A 22,775-nucleotide genomic window follows, 5' to 3' on the forward strand; every position below is an offset into this window, starting at 1 on the left:
TATATATATGTGAATGTATATATGTGTGTGTATATATATATATGTGAATGTATATATGTGTGTGTATATATATATATATGTGAATGTATATATGTGTGTGTATATATATATATATGGGAATGTATATATGTGTGTGTGTATATATGTGTGTGTATATATATATATGGGAATGGATATATGTGTGTGTGTATATATGTATATATATATATATGGGAATGTATATATGTGTGTGTGTATATATATATATATTTATGTGAATGTATATATGTGTGTATATATATATGAATGTATATATGTGTGTGTATATATATATATATGTGTGTGTATATATATATGTGAATGTATATATGTGTGTGTGTATATATATGTATATGTGAATGTATATATGTGTGTGTGTATATATATATATGTATATGTGAATGTATGTATGTGTGTGTATATGTATATGTGAATGTATATATGTGTGTGTATATATATATGTGAATGTATATGTGTGTGTATATGTGTGTGTATATATATATGTGTGTATATATATATATGTGAATGTATATAAATATGTGAATATATATATTTGTGTGTATATATGTGTGTGTATATATATATATATGTGAATGTATATATGTGTATATATATATGTGTATGTATATGTGTGTGTATATATATATATATGTGAATGTATATATGTGTGTATATATATATGTGAATGTATATATGTGTGTGTATATATATATATGTGAATGTATATATGTGTGTATATATATATGTGAATGTATATATGTGTGTGTATATATATATATGTGAATGTATATATGTGTGTGTATATATATATGTGAATGTATATATGTGTGTGTATATATATATGTGAATGTATATATGTGTGTGTATATATATATGTTAATGTATATATGTGTGTGTATATATATATGTGAATGTATATATGTGTGTGTATATATATGTGAATGTATATATGTGTGTATATATATATGTGAATGTATATATGTGTGTATATATATATGTGAATGTATATATGTGTGTATATATATGTGAATGTATATATGTGTGTGTATATATATGTGAATGTATATATGTGTGTGTATTTATATATGTGAATGTATATATGTGTGTGTATTTATATATGTGAATGTATATATGTGTGTGTGTATATATATATATGAATGTATATATGTGTGTGTATATATATTTGTGAATGTATGTATGTGTGTGTATATATATATGTGAATGTATATATGTGTGTGTGTATATATATATGTGAATGTATGTGTGTGTATATATATATGTGTGTGTATATATATATGTGAATGTATATATATATATGAATGTATATGTCTGTATATATATATATATATATATGAATGTATATATGTGTATATATGTGAATGTATATATGTGTGTATATATATACGTGAATGTGTATGTATATATATATGTGAATGTGTATGTGTGTGTATATATATATGTGAATGTATATATGTGTGTGTATATATATGTGAATGTATATATGTGTGTGTGTATATATATATATATATGAATGTATATATGTGTGTGTATATATATATATGTGAATGTATATATGTGTGTGTATATATATATGTGAATGTATATATGTGTGTGTATATATATATGTGAATGTATACATGTGTGTATATATGTGTGTGTGTATATATATATGAATGTATATATGTATGTCAATGTATATGTGTGTGTGTATATATAGATGTATATATGTAAATTTATATGTGTGTGTGTGTGTGAATGTATATATGTGTGTGTATATATATATATATATATGTAAAAATGTGTGTATATATGTGGATGTATATATGAATGTGTGTGTGAGTACATATGTGAATGTATATATGATGCTTGTGTGTGTATATATATGTGAATGTGTGGATATATATATATGTACATATATGTGTGTGTGAATGTATGTGTGTATATATCTATATATGTGTGTGTGTGTGTGAGATAAATCTGATCATTATCACTTAATCGAATACAAAGGATGCGCATGGTTACCTTTTTTTTTTTTTAGGGGAAAACATACAAAAGAAAACAAAACAATTAAAAACCTTTGCTTATTCGTTCAACAATTTATTATTCATTAGCTGTATGTACTTGGCGTTGTCCAGGAGCAATTTTCTTAAATTTTTGTATATCCCCTTCCACACACACTTTAACTTATTTTTTTTTTTTATCCAAATTAAAAAAAAAAAAAAACAACAAAAAGAAGAATTTTGAAAGTTAATTTTAATTCAATCTGTTGCCAAGGTCGCTGGAAAAATGGTAGGATCCTTCTACCGCTCCAGTAGATATTTCACTGCTGATGCAATTCTCTATCTATATAAAACCCAAGTACGTCCAAGGATGGAGTACTGCTGCCATATCTGGGCAGGAGCTGCTAAAAACAGCCTATCCTGCCTTGACAAAATAAAAAATAGACTTTGTAGCCTAGTAGGGGATGCCCTTTTCTTTTCCCGTCAACCTCTCTCCCACAGAAGAGACGTTGCAAGTCTGTCGTTTTATCGTTATTTCCATGGCAAGTGCTCGTCTGAACTCCAATCTCTGCCCCCCCCTTCGCGAATCTTTCGCGAAAAAAGCCGTCTAGCTGAAACCACTCAATAATTTTCCCCACTCATTATCTGTGTCTAAATCAAAACGTAGATTCCACGAACAAAGCTTTTCTCTTAGAAGTGCATGCCTGTGGAACTCTCTTCCGTTTGCTAGTTTCCCACCTGACTACAGGCCCTGTCGGTGGAGCATTAGAATACGCCGACGGCCCCCTGCAGAGGATAAAAGTCCCTCAATGGGGATCCTGGATATGACCTTAAACTATATCCAGTGGTGAGGCCCCAGCTTGTGGGCTTTGGGGAGTGTGGAGCCAGCCTTTAATTACCATTGCTCCCAGGTCCACTCTGACCCGGAGTGGTAGTATCTGTTAGGGTCCCAACTATGGGTTAAATAGAAACCGACATGAAAACAAATATATTCTATTAAAAAGATTTTTCTTCAAAATCTTTGGATTCGGCATTAAATAACCCGAAAAGGGTTGATATGCCGTAAAACAAAAACAACCAACCAACCAACTACCTGATTACAACTTGGATGTCTTCAAGTCCAACATAAACAAGTTCCTGTTGAACCGCCCCCTTAAGTAAGAAGCTTTATCAGATCTCCATTACTAACGATTAGTACAATATTATCCCATTAATTATGTACATGCAATAACCCTTATCCCCAAGTGACCTCTGGACCCTGACAAGTGGTGACTTCCTTGTAAAAAAAAAAAAAAAAAAAAAAAATCGATTTCATAATTTTAAATTCTACTTACAGATGTGACAGAGTGAAAGTCTTAATCTATTTTAAACTTTGGGAAAATGGAGGATTTATGCGTTTTGAAAATAGTGACAATATCCATGATTACTAACAATGTGGGTTAGACTCCATCACTTTTAAATTTATTTAAAAATGCAATATTAGTATATATTTTAGTAATGGGTTTCTATGATATAACTGCCCCCCCCCCGACACACACACACCCACACTTATTATTTACTTTTATTTTTGTATCAGAATTTTTTTTTTTTTTTGTAACTTATCCATTTGTAAATTTTTATTTTTTTTCATCCAAATTTCTTAAAAATTAATAAAAATTGTGAAAAGTCAAAGTTAATTATTATCATATCATTTGGTTATTAAATTTTGGCCTTCAGGCCGGGATCAAAGTGTAGTATCTGTTCTACAGATGCTGCACTTAAGGTAATTTGTCCCAATCAATGGAGGGGAAACCATCTATACTGGGACAATTATTATTTTTGGTAATCAGAGTGCCTACTTTTAGGGGAGCTGGTTTTTACCCCACATTAAAAACGGCCTTGTGCCTAATTTGCTTTGTTTGGGAAGCAAATAAATACATAAAATTATTGATTGGAAAAAATTGTTATAAAATCAGATAATTATAGTTAAGTTGATATTGTTTTAATCTATAAATATAAAATGATTGAAAGGAAATAGCTTCCGAAACTTTAATGTATACAAAGAGTTTGGGCACTTGTAATCAAACAGCTTTTTTGTTTTTCATATTGAAGATCAAGCAGGTGGAGACAATTCAATTCAAGAACAAAGAAAATTACATTTATTACGATATTGTTTAGCAATTAAATTGTTAATTGAACGAAATTGTTATAAAAGTAGAATTGTTGTTCAAGTATGAATGTTTTAATCTCTTATAAAATTTTTACTCCCCTCCCCCCAGATGGGGTTCCTTACTACATCTCTACACACCCGATCAATGCCGAGCATCCCCGCTAGTTTCTTATAAAATCATTGAATATAAAAAAATTTTAAACACTGTTTTCCTAAAAAGTTTTAAGTCGGAAGTAACTTCCTACACAATAGTTTATTTCTAAACTCCCTTATAATTCCAAAGGATCATGAAAAAATACATGTTTTTTTTTTTTTTTTTAACTATTAGCAAAATATTAAAATGGCTGACTTGTTTATGAAGTAGTCGAAATGCATTATGGTGGATTTCACTTTATAATTAAATTAATTTTTTTATAACATTTGTGTTTTCAACAATTGATTGATGAATACTAGATAGAGAGTTATAGCAAGTAAGAAAATGAACTTTAGGTTTACTTTTGGCAGCCGCGCAACTCTTGTTTCCTTTATTTTGTCCTTTAGTCCTCATATTCCATACGCAATGTTTCTGACAAAGGGGAAAGAATTGCTATTTTCTGGGCTGGATTCTAAATATTTCAGCTCTTTACCTTTAAGTGGCTTCATGCCTTGTCTAGAGCGATTTTCATAAAAACATAAAAACAATAATTCTGCAAAAATGTTTGCCACATAAAGGCAAAAAATCATACACACGAGGCGTGTTATATTATAAACCCTTTTTAAGAATTCAAAACAACCATTGGTGTAAGCAACAGTCCGTTTTTATTTCTCCTGTTGTTCTTGCTTATGGTAGATAGAGAGAGTGGGGGAGTGACAGAGAATTATCATGGCGTCCACTCGATTGACAATCAAATCTCCAACTGCAAACTTTTTCCTTCTGTCACTTTTTCCTGTCAATCTTTTCAAAACAACCACATAACCAGATTCCTTTCTGTTACATTTTTCATAACAATAACAAGGTTTGTTTATATTTGTGAGAAATATTGAAACAATTCCCGTTTAGCTTGTCAATTTCTGACATTTCATCCGCAGACGCGTGCCACATTTTAATTCATGAACATACATATATGTATATACACCTATGCACATATATATATATATATATATATATATATATATATATATATATATATATATATATATACTAGCATGTCAACCCAGCTTAGACAGGGTCATTCATGTAACAGACGTAGTCGCGCAATTTTATGATTTTATGACCGTTTATTGTTGTTAACAATCTTATTTCAAACTATTAAAAACTCTTCATACTTTTGCAGTTCCTATTTACTTTGCAGAGTTGGACACCAAGGTTGTTTTTAAGGTGGAGAAAGGAACAAAAATTAAGAATTCTCAGTCGTGAAGGATTTCTCCTCCACTAACTTTAAAAAAAAAAAAAAATCCAAGTGTAGTATTAGAACAGATACTACACTTTGACCGTGGCCATACTTTTTGAGTTATCTCTTGTTTTTAGAAATTTAGAATTCAATATGGGTGCTAGCACTCACCACCAGCAACTTAAATCTTCTGGGAACCGCATCAGCTGATTTCTTTTTCATGAACGGGTTACCACTTAACAGTGTTGCATACAGCGTAATCATATTTACACACAGGTTCCCCTTAAATCATTAAATCTCCTCCACTAACTTAAAATAAAAAAAAAAAATCTAAGGGTAGTATCAGAACAGATACTACACTTAAATCATTAAAGTTAAGCAACATTGTACCTGGTCAGTACTAAAATAGGTGACGATTTGGTAATAACTGGTGCTGTATTTGTTCTGAAGCCTCTAGTCTGGGGAGGCCTCGTGTTTTGACAAGCTTCTGGGTTTGACCTTTACTCCTAATCTGAAATGGATCACGTACATCAAGTCTGTTGCCAAGGTCGCTGGAAAGATGGTGGGATCCTTCTACCGTTCCAGAAGATATCTCACTACTGAATCAATTCTCTATCTATATAAAAGCCAAGTACGTCCAAGGATGGAATACTGTTGCCATATCTGGGCAGGAGCTGCTAAAAACAGCCTATCCTGCCTTGACAGAGTACAAAATAGACTTCGTGGCTTAGTGGGGGATGCCCTTTTCTCTACCCTGCAACCTCTCTCCCACAGAAGAGACGTTGCGAGCCTATCCTTGTTTTATCTTTATTTCCATGGCAGGTGCTCGTCTGAACTCCAATCTCTGGTCCCCCCTCGCCAATCTTTCACGAAAAACACCCGTCTAGCTGAATCCACTGTGAGAAATTTCCCCCACTCTATATCTGTGCCTAAATCAAAACGCGGATTCCATGAACAAAGCTTCTTTCTTAGAAGTGCACGCCTGTGCAACTCTGTTCCGTCTGCCTGCTTCCCACCTGACTACAACTTGGATGTGTTCAAGTTCAACATTAACAAATTCCTAATGAACCGCCCCCTTAAGTAAACACTTCATCAAATCTCCACACTAACGTAATGTACTTGCAATAACCCTTATCCCTGAGTTGTTTCCGGGCCTTGATAAGTGGTGATCACTGTGTAAAAAAAAATAAAAAAAAAAGCCTGGAGAGAGATGGGCGCCGTCAGTCTGTTCTTGTCAAAGACACACTGCATGAAATAATGCAGCACCCCTCATGATTCCAGGGTAGGTGGGATGGGTTTAACAAACTCCTCCAATCATCATCCAAGAAATTTTTTAGCGTAGTGTTTTATTTAGAGTTTAGTACAGGTGTTAGCATTCAACACCAGCTTCTCAAATAAAATTGTCAGTAATTCTGATGCATGTCTCTCTTACCATCACTCCAATTTTTTCTGCGATAGCCCTCTTCCATTCAGAAATAGTCCGTGGATTGTTTTGATGGATATTATATTTACGATAAACCCACAGGGTAAAGCGTTAAAGTTTCGTTTGTATAAAACTGATTCAGAATCACATCTCGTATTGATGAGATGATCACCAAAGTGTCTTTGCATATCATTGAACAGCGATAAAACTAAGACTGTTGGATGTTCGTCACTTAAACTTGGTGGATAAGTCAGGCAAAGACTGAACTGTACCAAATATGGTTGGATTGTGAATTTTATTAATGACTAACAGATTGCCCGGCGTTGCCCGGTTGAAAGATGCTTTTAAATATATTTTAACTCATGCAAGTTATGTATTTATCATTACAGAGACAATTTTCTTTTGATTGTTATATTGTACCTAATATATAGTAGTGAGATCAAAACTAAAAATATATGTATTATTTGGGTGCCATCAGCTAGAATCCAAACTAAAACATACAACTCTCCACCTTCATTAGCCTCTAAACCATTATCTATAAATATAAAAGCAAAAATGTTTGTATGTGTGTTTGCTTTTTCTGTATGTCTACAAAAGGCTTTTTTCAGAGAAGCGGTCGGTCGGTTCACAACTTTTTAAAACTTTTTATATCACATATAAATCGTAATATCTCAGAGTTAACAACGAAGCTCGCCTGTCTATTTAATTTGCTCGATTTCGGGAAGATGAATATTCAACATTTGTCGCTCGCCGCATGTGGGTTAGTCTTTTTCCTATAACATCTTGGGAAGCGTTCCCGCAGTAAATGCAATACTATCCCACAGTCAAACTTGACCTCATTAACTCATTAAAACGGGCACCTGCCAAATCCAAGTAATTAAATAAATTCAAACGTGTTTCTGTTAGCATCTCGCGGTGGGGCAATGGTTAACGTCGCACGTTTTTTTTTTTTTTTTCACACTTTAATTTACAACTTTGCCTCAACGGTTCGGGTTCGATCCTCATACTTACCTACCAAAACATTTTTTTTTACCCCCCCCCCCCCCCGAGTTTCAACACACACCTCCAAACACCCGGGCAACGCCGGATACCCCTGCTAGTCTCATATATATATATATATATATATATATATATATATATATATATATACATATACATATATTAATTCAATTTTCACCCCAAACAAGGCACAGTGCTACTTTGAAGTAGGGGGCTACTATCGGGGACATAAGTTGCAAGGGTATTATGAAGAGAGATGAGCAGCAAGATGTCTGTTCACATTACACTTAAACTTCTGCATGTCAGTACAGTTGGGAAAGCAGAATCCCGGAAAGGAGTTCCAAAGTCTAGCAGTTCTGGGGAAGAAACTATTAGAGTAGGAGGCCTTCTTACATCTAGGGATCTCTACTGTGTAGGGGTGGGATTTAGCTGCTTGTCGGGTTTGTCCGGGGTATTTACGTCGAGGGGATACAAGTGCTTGTAGTTCATCAGAGCATTCACCATTAAAATACTTGTAGAACAGGCAGAGGGATGCAACATTTTGTTGATGGAACAGAAGCTGAAGCCTAGATGAAAGTTCAAGACTTATCAGGTTGGCGACTCTCTTTTGAACCCTGTCCAGAAGTGGAACAAGTAGCAGATGCACCAGTTCAAATGTGACAACAATACTCCATACATGGGCAGTGAATGGTGGCCTTATAGAGGTATAGGATATTTTCAGGTGTAAATAGTTTTCTAGCATGGTAGAGAGAACCCACCTTCTTTGCAGCAGCCTTGGCAATGCTCTCAATATATCTATTCCAGTTCATGTTCCCTGTGAACGTTAGGCCAAGGAGTTTAAAGGAAGTACTTTCAGGTAATGTGCTTTTGGCCATTGCTATTGGTGGTAGAGAAGGTTTCTTGTAATTATTGAAGGAAACAAGCTTAGTCTTGGCAGCATTGAATGTGACCATTCATTTTTGTGTATATATATATATATATATATATATATATATATATATATATATATATATATTTTCATAAGCTGAAAAGCTATAGCAAGCATCTATATGAGTACTTTAACCATAGTTCCTGATTTCAAAAGGCGAAAAATTAAAAGATACATCTGCCTTACTTTAATGCTAGGTTTATTTATGGTGTCTTTTACATTTAATAAAAACCTTTCCCAATATTTGCTGATGAGGAAGCCTTGTTTGATAAAAAACTATATGTAATAATTATTGTCCGTAACTTGATGTCTACCACAATAAAAACACTGTTTTCCGAAACGATCGTACAAATAATTGATTTTGTTGTTGTTCCTTCTTATGAAACGGATTTTTAATTTAATTATAATTTGATTTTTAAATTATCAATCACATTACTATATATATATATATATATATATATATATATATATAGAAAGAGAGAGATAGACATGAAATCTTTCCGTGTTTTCATCTTAAATTTGACCAAATTCTGCATAATAAGTCAAATTTATTAAATTCATTTGCAAATGTTATCAAAAGAGGTGAAGAGTATTGGAAATCTGGGGATACTTGTAGCCACTCAGACTCCAGGGAACACTACAGGTTGTTCTCAAAGAAAAATCCTTGATGGTTGCTTGTGTGAAAACTCCTAGTGAGTAATAATAATAATCGGTTTAGCATCCATTCTACATTCCCGACTCGTGTAAAGTAAAAGAAATGCAATCAATGTAAATCCAGATAATCTTATATGTTAGATATGTTTTTTAATCTTCATAAGATAATGAGATTTTATTAATATTAAAATGAAAAACAAAAAACATTTTATCAAGTGCTCGTCTGAGCTCCAATCTATCCCCCCACATCTTTCATGAAAAACACTCATCTAGTTGAAACAACTATCAATAATTTCCCCCACTCTTTATCTGTGCCTAAACCTCAACGTACTTTCCATGAGCAAAGCTTATTTTTTATAACTGCACACCTGAGGAACTCTCTTCCGTTTTGCTGCTTTCCAGCCGACTAGAATATAATCGTCTTCAAGTCCAATGTAAACAAGTTCTTGAGCTGTTCCCTTAATTGATCCAATTTACCAAATTTACACTACTAATGATTACTATAATATTGTCTCATTGACTACTGTACACTCATTAACTCTTATCCTTGAATGGCCCCTGAGCCTTGATAAGTGGCGACTCTTTTGTAAAAAACCAAAAACAAAACAAAACCAAAAAAACCGTCTGCTAAAAGGGACAAAGTAAGTTGTAAGAATAAAAGTCTGTTTTATTTACCTGAGTGGCGCGTAATTAATTAATACCTGTTTGTGATTACACGGTGGCTGTTTGCAGCCATTTTGCATTTCGATTTTACGCTCTCGGGCTCTTCATATCCATTAACGATGCGGGATGCGAAGTTAATCATTCATGATGGAGAAAAAGAAAAAGAAAAAATAGACTTAAACGAAAAAAAAAAAAAAAAAAAAAAAAAAGAAGAAACAAAAAAACAAAACAAAAAAAAACAGTCGGACACCAAGTCCCTCTAGGTCAGATGTTCAAACAGAATCAAATTAGCGGAGAATTTTTAAAAAATTTTTTTATTTTTGTATTTTTAAGTTATGCTTTTTTTAAACTGTTGATTGGTTGATGTTTTAATATAATAAAGGATGGGATGTGCATGTATGTATATGTGTATGCATGCGTATGTGTGTATGCATGTGTATGTGTGTATGCTTTTATGTGTGTGTATGCTTTTATGTGTATGTGTGTATGCTTTTATATGCATGTGTATGTGTGTATGCTTTTATGTGTATGTGTGTATGGTTTTATATGCATGTGTATGTGTGTATGCTTTTATGTGTATGTGTGTATGCTTTTATATGCATGTGTATGTGTGTATGCTTTTATGTGTATGTGTGTATGCTTTTATATGCATGTGTATGTGTGTATGCTTTTATGTGTATGTGTGTATGCTTTTATGTGTATGTGTGTATGGTTTTATATGCATGTGTGTATGCTTTTATATGCATGTGTGTATGCTTTTATATGCATGTGTATGTGTGTATGCTTTTATATGCATGTGTATGTGTGTATGCTTTTATGTGTATGTGTGTATGCTTTTATGTGTATGTGTGTATGCTTTTATATGCATGTGTATGTGTGTATGCTTTTATATGCATGTGTATGTGTGTATGCTTTTATGTGTATGTGTGTATGCTTTTATGTGAATGTGTGTATGCTTTTATGTGCATGTGTGTATGCTTTTATGTGCATGTGTATATGCTTTTATATGCATATGTGTATGCTTTTATATGCATGTGTATGTGTGTATGCTTTTATATGCATGTGTATGTGTGTATGCTTTTATGTGTATGTGTGTATGCTTTTATGTGTATGTGTGTATGCTTTTATATGCATGTGTATGTGTGTATGCTTTTCTGTGTATGTGTGTATGCTTTTATATGCATGTGTATGTGTGTATGCTTTTATGTGTATGTGTGTATGCTTTTATGTGTATGTGTGTATGCTTTTATGTGTATGTGTGTATGCTTTTATGTGTATGTGTGTATGCTTTTATATGCATGTGTGTATGCTTTTATATGCATGTGTATGTGTGTATGCTTTTATATGCATGTGTATGTGTATATGCTTTTATGTGCATGTGTGTATGCTTTTATGTGCATGTGTGTATGCTTTTATATGCATGCATAGTATGCACATCTGTATAAATGTCTTTGTGTACATGTCTTTATGTATGTATGTTTATATGTATGTATTTGTGTGTGTATATCGAAATAAGGAGTGATGATATTTCAAATGTATTCTTTGTCTTACAAAGAATAATATAAATCTTCTGATTTGAAGTTCAACCATTTCATGTCATAAATTTTTAAATTCATTGAATGACTAAAATTTATATATATATATTAAATCCCCGAAACAGTGTTTCATGGTAAACAACTGATGATCCCTTGAAAAATAAAAAAAATTGGTATTATAGTAAATTTGAGAGAGTTGATGCAGTGATTGCAGGTGATTAAATGACTTACTGACTAGATGTTTTTTTTTTTTTTTTTTTTTTTTAACGAATGATAAAAAATATTTTTTTGTATAGTTTCAAATGTTAAAAACTTCAAAGACTATATATATTTATTTATTTATTTATTTCAGGTAGAAAGATATCCAAAAATTAAGAATAATTAAATTTCAACAAGGGTCGTTGATAGTGCTCAATCAAAGAGAACAAATTATATTTTTTTTTTATTCTTTATGTAAATACAGTCATATCTTGCTACGATGTGCAGATCGTTACAATCATATTTGATTTCATCAGGCAAGAAAAATTAAAATACAAAAATTAAAAAGGTTCCAGACCTTTTCAGTTGCTATATATATATATTAGGTACAATATAATAATCAATAAAGAATTGGCTCTATGATAATAAATATGAAATCTGCGTGAATTAAAACATCATATTTAAGCATATTTTACGACCAGGCAACGCTAATGCGTACATTAAGTATACATTAGCATTGCGTTGTCTGGTCGTAAAATATGCTTAAATATGATGTTTTAATTTATACAGATTTCATATTTATTTTCATAGAGCCAATTCTTTATTGATTATTATATTGTACCTAATATAATAAGTATGACTTGGTACCATCAGCTACAATCAAAGCACAAAACACAGACCTCTCCAGCCTTAGGTGTTACTGTTTGCGTTATCATCAAAGAGATAAAAAGTTGTTAAAATTTAACTAACTTTAACATATAAATGTATATTTGTGTATGTGTAGAAGAGCCCTTTAAATTGACTTATGTCTGGCAAGTTCCAATTTTATTGAATTTTGAACCCTCAACAGCTATTTATTGGTCAAGGACCAAATCGAATTTGTTCCACATGGCCGGTTCTTTTCTATATCAAATTTTAAGTCTGTAAATCAAAAATTGACGAAAGAGTTTGTGAAACCGACAACGTTACTTTATATATTCTATATATTTCGGTGTATAAGACAACCCTTAAAGTTAAACAACCATCTTTAAAAACCAATATTTCTTAAGATACCTGGTGTTGCCATCTTTAAACATGGTTTCGTGATTTAGCAGTCGTCTTATACAACCTATATATCATAAATTTATTAAAATTTGCTTAAATTTTGTACCTCGTCTCATCTGACGGTCACTTTATACACCGAAATTATATATAAGTGACATTGTGTGCTTGACAAACGGTTTCTACCAAACTCTTTCATGAATTTTTAGTCTACAGATTAAACTTTGATATATAAGAGAACCGTACATGTGGAACAGATTCGATTTGGTTTTTAGCCAATAAAAATACCTAAATAATTAAAATATTAAAAAAAATTTTTTTTTTTTTTTTCTGAAACATGGAGAAAAATTGTATAAATCGGCAATGATTTGAATAAAAAATTAAAGATATTTATTTTGTCATTCCATTATATTCTAATATGTAAAAAAAAAAAAAAAAAATAATAATAATAATACTATGGAAGCCCACTCCCTCTGATGGGGGATGGGCAAAAAATATGAGAAATTGTTTATATTATTTTATTTCAGTTTATATAGATTTATTAAAATTTGCTCCAATTTTGTACCTTGTCTTATCTGACGGTTGCCTTATACGCCGAAATATACACTAAAGTGACATTGTGGAACAAATTCGATTTTGTCTCTAGCCAATGAAAATAGCTGTTGAGGGATCAAAATTCAATAAAATTGGAACTTTGCCGTTTCAAGGTATGGAAAATAATAAAAAAAAAATCTATGTTTTAACTTTATCTTGTATTTCTTGTTTTATGAACAATACATGTTGTAAATCCTAATTTGCATGATTTTTACTCCCTTCACTTTTTTTTTTGTTTGTTTCATTTTACTTCAAAGTTCTCAGAAATCCAGGTGCCCCCGTCTTGGGAGTTAACACTTGATCTCTATACGAGATCCATAAATATTTGAATATTCCATTAAAGTTCTCCTTTACATCTCAAACATTACATTAATAAAGAAGTTGGGAACATAATTTTCCTCTCCTCAATTGACCATTTAAATCTGTATATCTTTTTATGGTCTCTTAGTCTTACTGAATTTCAACATAGAATTCATCTAGTCTGGTGGAGTATCTAGCTTCGTGCTGCTACTTTAGGTAACATCATTTGGAGAAGATGCACCATTCCTCGTAAAAGTTTTCTCTCCCCTTTCTTTCTTTCTCCCCCTTTCATTCTTTTTCCTCCTCTCTTTCTCTGTCTCCCCCTCGCTTTCTCTGTCCCCCCCTCGCTTTCTCTGTCCCCCCCTCGCTTTCTCTGTCTTCCCTCGCTTTCTCTGTCTTCCCTCGCTTTATCTGTCTTCCCTCGCTTTATCTGTCTCCCCCTCTCTTTCTCTGTCTCCCCCTTTCCTTCTCTGTCTCCTTCTTTTATTTCTTTATTTCTGTCTCCCCCTTTCCTCCTCTCTCTTTTTCCTTCTCTTCCCCTATCTCGTAAAAGTTTTCTCTCCCCTTTCTTTCTTTCTTTCTCCCCCTTTCTTTCCGTCTCCCCCTTTCTTTCTTTCTCTGTCTCTCCCCCTCTCTTTCTCTGTCTCTCCCCCTCTCTTTCTCTGTCTCTCCCCCTCTCTTTCTCTGTCTCTCTCCCTCTCTTTCTCTGTCTCTCCCCCTCTCTTTCCTGTCTCCCCCTTTCTTTCTTTCTCTGTCTCCTTTTGTTTCTTTATTTCTCTGTCTCCCCCTTTCCTCCTCTCTCTTTTTTCCTTCTCTTCCCCTACCCTTCTCTCTTACCCCCTCTCTTCCCATCTTGTCTCTCCTTCCCCGCTCGTCTTTTTCTTTCGCCTCCCCTTTTTCACATCATACCATCTTTCCCTTCTTTTCCTCCCTCCCCATTTTTTCTCTTCTATTTTAATGCCCATTTCGTTGTCAATCAGCAATTTACACCTGATCCTCCGCCCAATTTGCACCTGATCCTCCGCCCAATTTGCAAAAAAAGCAAAAACTCACAAAAACATGATTGGCCACTTAGAAACGCACCCCGCTACCTCCCTTTTGACTTTTAAACAACATTATAGAAACGTAACTGAACACATCTTTATTCATACCATTCAATCAACACTGATTACTTAATATATTATTTCTTTCACACTCTTTTGTTCAAAGACAAGAAAGAAAATCCATTACATTAATTTGCTCGTTTACGAAGATTTCACATGATGCTAATTCATAATTTACTTGCATCCGCATTAATCATGAACCCACATTGTCTGATCAATATTTCATGGTTGCTTTTGTCATATTTATCGCTTAATGGAATGTTTTCTTTTTGATAAAGTGGATTAAAAAATTGCATGAGATATATATATATATATATATATATATATATATATAAAATGAGAATGTGTGTGTGTGTGATGCCACTTCATAACCTCAACACACTTTTGATTTACGGACTTGAAATTTGATATATAGGGTATTCAGACATGTGGAAAATTTTTTAATTGGTTTTCATCTAGAAAAAAGAGCTGCGAATTTTAAAAATTGTTATGTGAGGACTTCTATCTCTTTGTCAATTGTTTCACTAATGCGCATGCCTGAATGGTTCACATGACAGACTTCCTATGTTAAGAATAAGTAGGTTTGAAAACAACTTTCAAATAACGTGCCAAGCTTGCCTAATGGTTATTGTATTTGATTCACTGTATTTAGATTTTGGTTTTGATCTCAGCTCGTATTTCTTTTTTACTTACAAGAAATGAACTGTTGAGAAAAACATAATACTCGCATGCACATCTCAGTTTCTGCATGAATATGATATTTATGTGTATTTTATAACTGGGCAATGCTGGGCAGCCTGCTAGTATGGACATATATATGACACTAATTTTTGACACCCATAACAAAAAATACCAGTAAAATGAAATCAATTCATCGTAATTTTTACTCTATATTGAAGGAGAAGGATCAGAGTTTAACTCGCATATAAACATTTTTTATTTTACACTGAATAAAATGGATGAAATTTGATTTGAACGTCACAGAATAACCAGTATATTAAATAAAAAAAAAATGACGTCATAAATATACGAAAAACAGGCCTTATAAAACATTAAAAATATAGAGAAAAACACTTAGTACAAATATACATTATATTTTTTTTTTTTTTTTAAAGTTTTGTTTAATCGTTATTGAAGTGAAATATAACGGTAAAAGTCTTACCTTTTGGCTTGAAATATTATGAAAAAGACATGTTTAGATATGTATATCCAGAAAAAATTTGCATGTAAGCAGACTACACCTAAAACAATTAACTTCCGGTTTGATATGGAACCCATTAACTGACAAAATTTCCTTTATTATTAACTAGTGGGGGTGCCTGGCATTACCCGGATGTTTAGGTGGTATAGTAAGAACCCCCGGCCCGGGGTTGTGTGTATGTGTAAAAACAGCATTAGTAGGGGTACCCAGGTGTGTGTAGTTGGGGTAGTAAGGAACCCAGGTAGGGTGGGGGTGGGATAAAAAAGTGATAGTAGTGTAGGGGGGATCAAAACAACAGTAAGCAGAGGTGTTTTGAAAAAAAAAAAAAAAAAAAAAAAAAAGTTGTAGTAGGCAGGCAGGCTTGAACCCGTATGTGAAAGAGAAAAAAAAAAAGTTTAAAAAAAGTGACATCTTTACCGATGTCTCTATGATCTGACCAGAAGTTAGGAACGTTGAAATTAAGCGTAGTCAATCGAAAAGAAGACGATGACTTGCTAAAATGTCCGCGTAAAAAGCGATCCTCTCCTTGTACAATTTGAGGGTGAAGGAATTAATGTTTTTGGCAAATTTTTCGATATTTGTTCTCCGAAGGGTCGAGCTTTAAAACGATACCTATCTTGTGAAAATCCTTCGCTTCTGTCGAAAATTTTTGCAAGACGTGCAAACACACGCGCAAACGCACGCACATTTTGCCTTTTATATATATAGATTTCCAATATTGTAATTTGTAGCCAGAAAAAAGTAATATTTAAATTATTTTTATTAAATTCTTCTATGAAATATTAATTTTTAATTCCTAAAACTAATTTTTTTTTGTTTTTTTTTAAATCGTAACTGGAAAACCTCATCAGTATGCCCTGTATTTAAGAATTCAGGTGATAAGTCATCCCTCTCTCAGTACAGACCAATAAGTCTCCTGTGTGTCATGAATAAGTTGCTGGAATCCACAATAAATAGAGAAGTAGTCAACCACCTCAGCAGAAATAATCTTCTTAGCGACACGCAATATGGTTTCCGTTCTGCTAGATCTACAGCAGATGTGCTAACGGTTATATCTCATAGGATTAGCAAATCTCTCGACAAAGGCTTCATTTCTAGGGCAATTGCTCTCGACATATCAAAGGCCTTCGATAAGGTGTGGCATAAAGGCCTACTACACAAGATTTCCAGCTAAGGTATAACTGGAAATGTTTTCTCAATCATTAAGTCATTTCTCTCAGATAGGCTCATAAGAGTAGTAGTTGATGGGCAGAAATCAGAGGCCCACAGTATTAACGCTGGAGTTCCTCAGGGGTCCATACTGGGCCCAACTCTCTTCCTGATCTATATCAATGATCTCCCAAAACACATACTAAAATCTTTCGTTGACATCTATGCGGATGACACGACCATCTATGGCAACACATCAAAGGCCGTAAATGATGATGTTCTCTCTAATTCTATCTCCTCTGATCTTGAGCGCGTGGTACAGTGGGGAAAGAGGTGGCTGGTTACCTTTAATGCATCTAAGACCAAGCTCCTATCTCTACATCATAAACGCTCTGATCCCCATCTGGCATCAATTGAAATGGATGGCTCTCGTCTAAAGATGTCTATAAAGATGTCTTTCTCTTCAAGAGGCTTCAACCTTTTTATAATAACATTATGAAAAAAACTAAATCTGACTATCCTTTGTTTGATGTTATTTGCGAAAATTCGAACTTAAAAAAAACAAAACAAAAAAAAACTAAATCTGACTATCCTTTCCTTGATGTTATTTAACAAAAAAAGAAAAAAGTAAATAAAAATGATTTTATATTATTTAAATTGGAATTCATTATTGAGAATTATTATTATGAGGATAATAGTCCGCAATAAATAAATGAATAAAAATGATTTTATCATTTCATAACATTTTTATGTTTTCAAATGTTCTTATTTAAATTTATATTAAAAAAAAAATGTTTTCTATAAATGTGTGACTCTCCATTAAGCTTAAGTTTAGCTTTTTATTCATATATATATAATTTCCAAATATTTGCTGTGTTTTCTTCTAACTATTGTTCTTTCTACCTCTTTTCAGTATGACATTCGTCAAAAAGCCTTGAAGTTAACGGCCAACAGTATGTATGGATGTTTGGGTTTCACATATTCTCGTTTCTTTGCAAAACCATTGGCTGCCCTTGTCACGGAGAGAGGCCGAGAGGTGAGATTTCCTTCCTTTGTTCTTTTCTTTCTTGTTTAACATTTTTGTACCAAACTCAAAAGCATTCCATAAAAAATGATTATGTATCCATCAAGTTTGTGGAGTCGGATGATAAAGGTCCAAATCTGACTCCTAGAATTCCTAGGATGTCGACTCCGACTCCTTTAATATCTTCAACTCCCGATTCCTGGACCTCTATGTGGAAATCTATTTTGTAAATCCACATAGCAGCCTCCCACACCTATTCATCAAACATTTTAAATGCTTTTCATGTATATTATTTTTCGAAGTTTAACATTCACGTTGTATGATAAATTAAATACTTTTCATGTATATTATTCTTTACGTTTAACATTCACGTTGTATGATAAATATATTCACATATACACTCAAGCAGCTTTATAGAACGAGTTAAGATAACAATTCAATTTTATTATGCTATCAGTTCAAAAGGGAACACAATATTTAGGGATATGGAGACCTCTTTAGGCCATAACATTTCAAAGCCAAACGCTTCTCATCAGAAGAGGGAAGTAAAGACGCATATTATACAGAGAAGAAATTTTTTATTATGGAAAGAGGATCAAAGGAAAAACAGGCAAAAAAGCTATAAAGGTCTATGGTAGCATGAGTATATTATTGATTTAGGCCCGTTTATTTTTTCGGATAAGATTGTAATTCTGAATCGATCCCGGACTAATCTAATTGCCGAATTCCATTTGATTCAGGAACTGGATTACCTTCGGATTACAATCCAAGTGTTGTCCAATGTAATCCACAGTGATCATACTTAAAGACTTTTTATTGATCTTGTGTGACATCACAACCAAAACGAAAACAGCTGGCCAGACAGGAATTGCAGTGATCCGATGGACCGAAATATTTTGAAGTAGAAGCATTGCAGTACAGAACAAAATATGATCTCCAAAATCTAAAAGTAAAACCATACAAAACTTGTGCAACTGATAAAAACCAAAGAGGAAACTCATGTAAAAAAAATAAATTTATCCGACTTAGGAGTCGGATAAAAATTCCGACTCCGACTCCTAGTACTCTTAGAAATCTGACTCCGACTCCAGCTAAAACCTCTGACTCTCTCCGACTCTGCAACCCTGGTATCCATTATCATGGAATGTAATGCACGCAAAAGCTATCTTTTCACCACCAACACTCTGATCCTCATTTAGCTGCAATTGAAATGACACTTTTCTGGAATTGACTTTCTCTGCTGACTTGAAATGGAAGACTTTTATCAAATCTGTTGCTGAGATTGTTGGAAAAATTGTTGGATCATTCTAACTTTCCAGAAGGTACCTCACTCTTGATGCAATCCTCTGCCTGTATAAGGGTCTAATACATCCTAAAATGGAGTACTGTTGCTATATATGAGGAGGAATTACACGGAGCAACCTGTCTTGACAGGGTGCAAAACTGGCTTTGAAATTTAGTAGATTGATGTTCTTGTATCCTCCTTGCAGCATCTTTCTCACAGAAATTATATTGCCTTTGGTAACATTTATTTGTTTTTTGACCATTTTTCATACCTCGTCTATAGTAAATCAGGTTTCTTCAAGGACCATGCGGATCTATTTGCGTTGTTATGAGGGCTGCACGTGTGACTAAATTGTTTAATAAAAATTAATGCAGAATATTTTTTGTTAATTAAAAACATGCTATCTGCAAACAAACAATTTAATTGCATTCATGAATATAAAGTTGTGAGGTAGGGGAAAAAAAAATTTTAATTGCAAAGATTTTTCTATTATTTGGATTGTTCGAACTACTGTTCTGATCTTGACCATTGTTCTCACGTTTTGGCTGATGTAACCTCCAACTTTCTTTGTGTATATCTTGACAATGGCTCATATTGGTAAATGTTGGATGTTTTGTTTTAATTTTCTTTAGATTTTTGTTTTAATTAAAAAAAAAAACATCATGGAAATTGCTCCAGACAAGGCATGAAGTTACTTGATGCAAGAAACTAAAACAAAAAAATGCACAAAAGTTAAAAATTATCCAACAATAAATGTCACATGGATGGATTTCAACCCCCAAAAAACAGCTATTCTTTCCCCTTTGTCATTCAGATTAATGGTTAATTGTGATTAATCATTTTGTTTGTCAGTGCATGCCTGGTATATAGTAAGCCATTAGGTAAAATTTGCATGTTTTTTTGTTTTTTTTTAAATCAAGAAAAATGAATTTCTATGTAAACCGATATTTGGTCCAAATCTTTTTTGTTTCCAACCAAACAATTGCTTGAGAGCCTTTTCTTTGTTTTCATTTGATTTTCTTTCTCTTTCCTTCTTTCTCTCTCACTCTCTCTCTCATGCTTTCTTTTTGCCTTTCTTATTTTTCTATCTTCCTCTTCCTGTCTTATTTCAATTTAAAAAAAAAAAAATATACTGAACAATTTTTAAATGACGGGGGTCAGGGAATTAGATGTCATCAAAACAATAATAAATAAAAAATGTCACCAAAACAAAAAAAAAAAAGTCACCAAAAAAAAAAAAAAAAATGTCACCAAAACAATAAAAAAAAGTCACCAAAAAAAAAAAAAAAAAATGTCACCAAAAAAAAAAAAAAAAAATATCACCAAAACAAAAAAAAAAAGTCACCAAAAAAAAAAAAAAAAAATGTCACCAAAACAATAAAAAAAAGTCACCAAAAAAAAAAAAAAATGTCACCAAAACAAACAAAAAGAAAATGTCACCAAAATAATAATAAAAAAAATGTCACCAAAACAATAAAAAAAAAAAATGTCACCAAAACAATAAAAAAAAATGTCACCAAAACAATAAAAAAAAATGTCACCAAAACAATAAAAAAAAAATGTCACCAAAACAATAAAAAAAAAATGTCACCAAAACAATAAAAAAAAAATGTCACCAAAACAATAAAAAAAAATGTCACCAAAACAATAAAAAAAAATGTCACCAAAACAATAAAAAAATGTCACCAAAACAATAAAAAAAAATGTCACCAAAACAATAAAAAAAATGTCACCAAAACAATAAAAAAAAATGTCACCAAAACAATAAAAAAAAATGTCACCAAAACAATAAAAGAAAATGTCACCAAAACAATAAAAAAAAAATGTCACCAAAACAATAAAAAAAAATGTTACCAAAACAATAAAAAAAAAAGTCACCAAAACAATAAAAAAAAAATGTCACCAAAACAATAAAAAAAAAATGTCACCAAAACAATAAAAAAAAAATGTTACCAAAACAATAAAAAAAAATGTTACCAAAACAATAAAAAAAAAATGTTACCAAAACAATAAAAAAAAAATGTTACCAAAACAATAAAAAAAAAAATGTTACCAAAACAATAAAAAAAAAATGTCACCAAAACAATAAAAAAAAAATGTTACCAAAACAATAAAAAAAAAATGTCACCAAAACAATAAAAAAAAAATGTCACCAAAACAATAAAAAAAAATGTTACCAAAACAATAAAAAAAAAATGTCACCAAAACAATAAAAAAAAAGTCACCAAAACAATAAAAAAAAAATGTCACCAAAACAATAAAAAAAAAATGTCACCAAAACAATAAAAAAAAATGTCACCAAAACAATAAAAAAAAAATGTCACCAAAACAATAAAAAAAAAAGTCACCAAAACAATAAAAAAAAATGTCACCAAAACAATAAAAAAAAATGTCACCAAAACAATAAAAAAAAAATGTTACCAAAACAATAAAAAAAAATGTCACCAAAACAATAAAAAAAAAATGTTACCAAAACAATAAAAAAAAATGTCACCAAAACAATAAAAAAAATGTCACCAAAACAATAAAAAAAAGTCACAAAAAAAAAAAAAAAATGTCACCAAAACAAACAAAAAGAAAATGTCACCAAAATAATAATAAAAAAAATGTCACCAAAACAATAAAAAAAAATGTCACCAAAACAATAAAAAAAAATGTCACCAAAACAATAAAAAAAAATGTCACCAAAACAATAAAAAAAATGTCACCAAAACAATAAAAAAAAAAATGTCACCAAAACAATAAAAAAAATGTCACCAAAACAATAAAAAAAGTCACCAAAAAAAAAAAAAAAAATGTCACCAAAACAAACAAAAAGAAAATGTCACCAAAATAATAATAAAAAAAATGTCACCAAAACAATAAAAAAAAATGTCACCAAAACAATAAAAAAAAATGTCACCAAAACAATAAAAAAAAAAGTCACCAAAACAATAAAAAAAAAATGTCACCAAAACAATAAAAAAAAAAGTCACCAAAACAATAAAAAAAAATGTCACCAAAACAATAAAAAAAAATGTCACCAAAACAATAAAAAAAAAATGTCACCAAAACAATAAAAAAAAGAATGTCACCAAAACAATAAAAAAAATGTCACCAAAACAATAAAAAAAAAAAGTCACCAAAACAATAAAAAAAAAA

At 31.8% G+C, this 22,775-nt stretch overlaps 1 protein-coding gene across 1 annotated transcript in view; it reads left to right on the plus strand.

Annotated features, from left to right (window-relative positions):
• Positions 1 to 22,775, plus strand: part of LOC145296947 (DNA polymerase alpha catalytic subunit-like) — a 238,723-nt gene that overhangs the window by 141,752 nt on the left and 74,196 nt on the right. The window contains exon 27 of the mRNA XM_080143167.1: positions 18,239 to 18,361. Within this exon, the coding sequence (XP_079999293.1) occupies positions 18,239 to 18,361 (123 nt within the window). The remainder of the gene's footprint in view (positions 1 to 18,238; positions 18,362 to 22,775) is intronic.

This window comes from Euprymna scolopes, chromosome 17, assembly GCF_053919585.1.
Source record: "Euprymna scolopes isolate OS-2025 chromosome 17, ASM5391958v1, whole genome shotgun sequence".
In the NCBI taxonomy this organism is placed as follows: Eukaryota; Metazoa; Mollusca; class Cephalopoda; order Sepiida; family Sepiolidae; genus Euprymna; species Euprymna scolopes.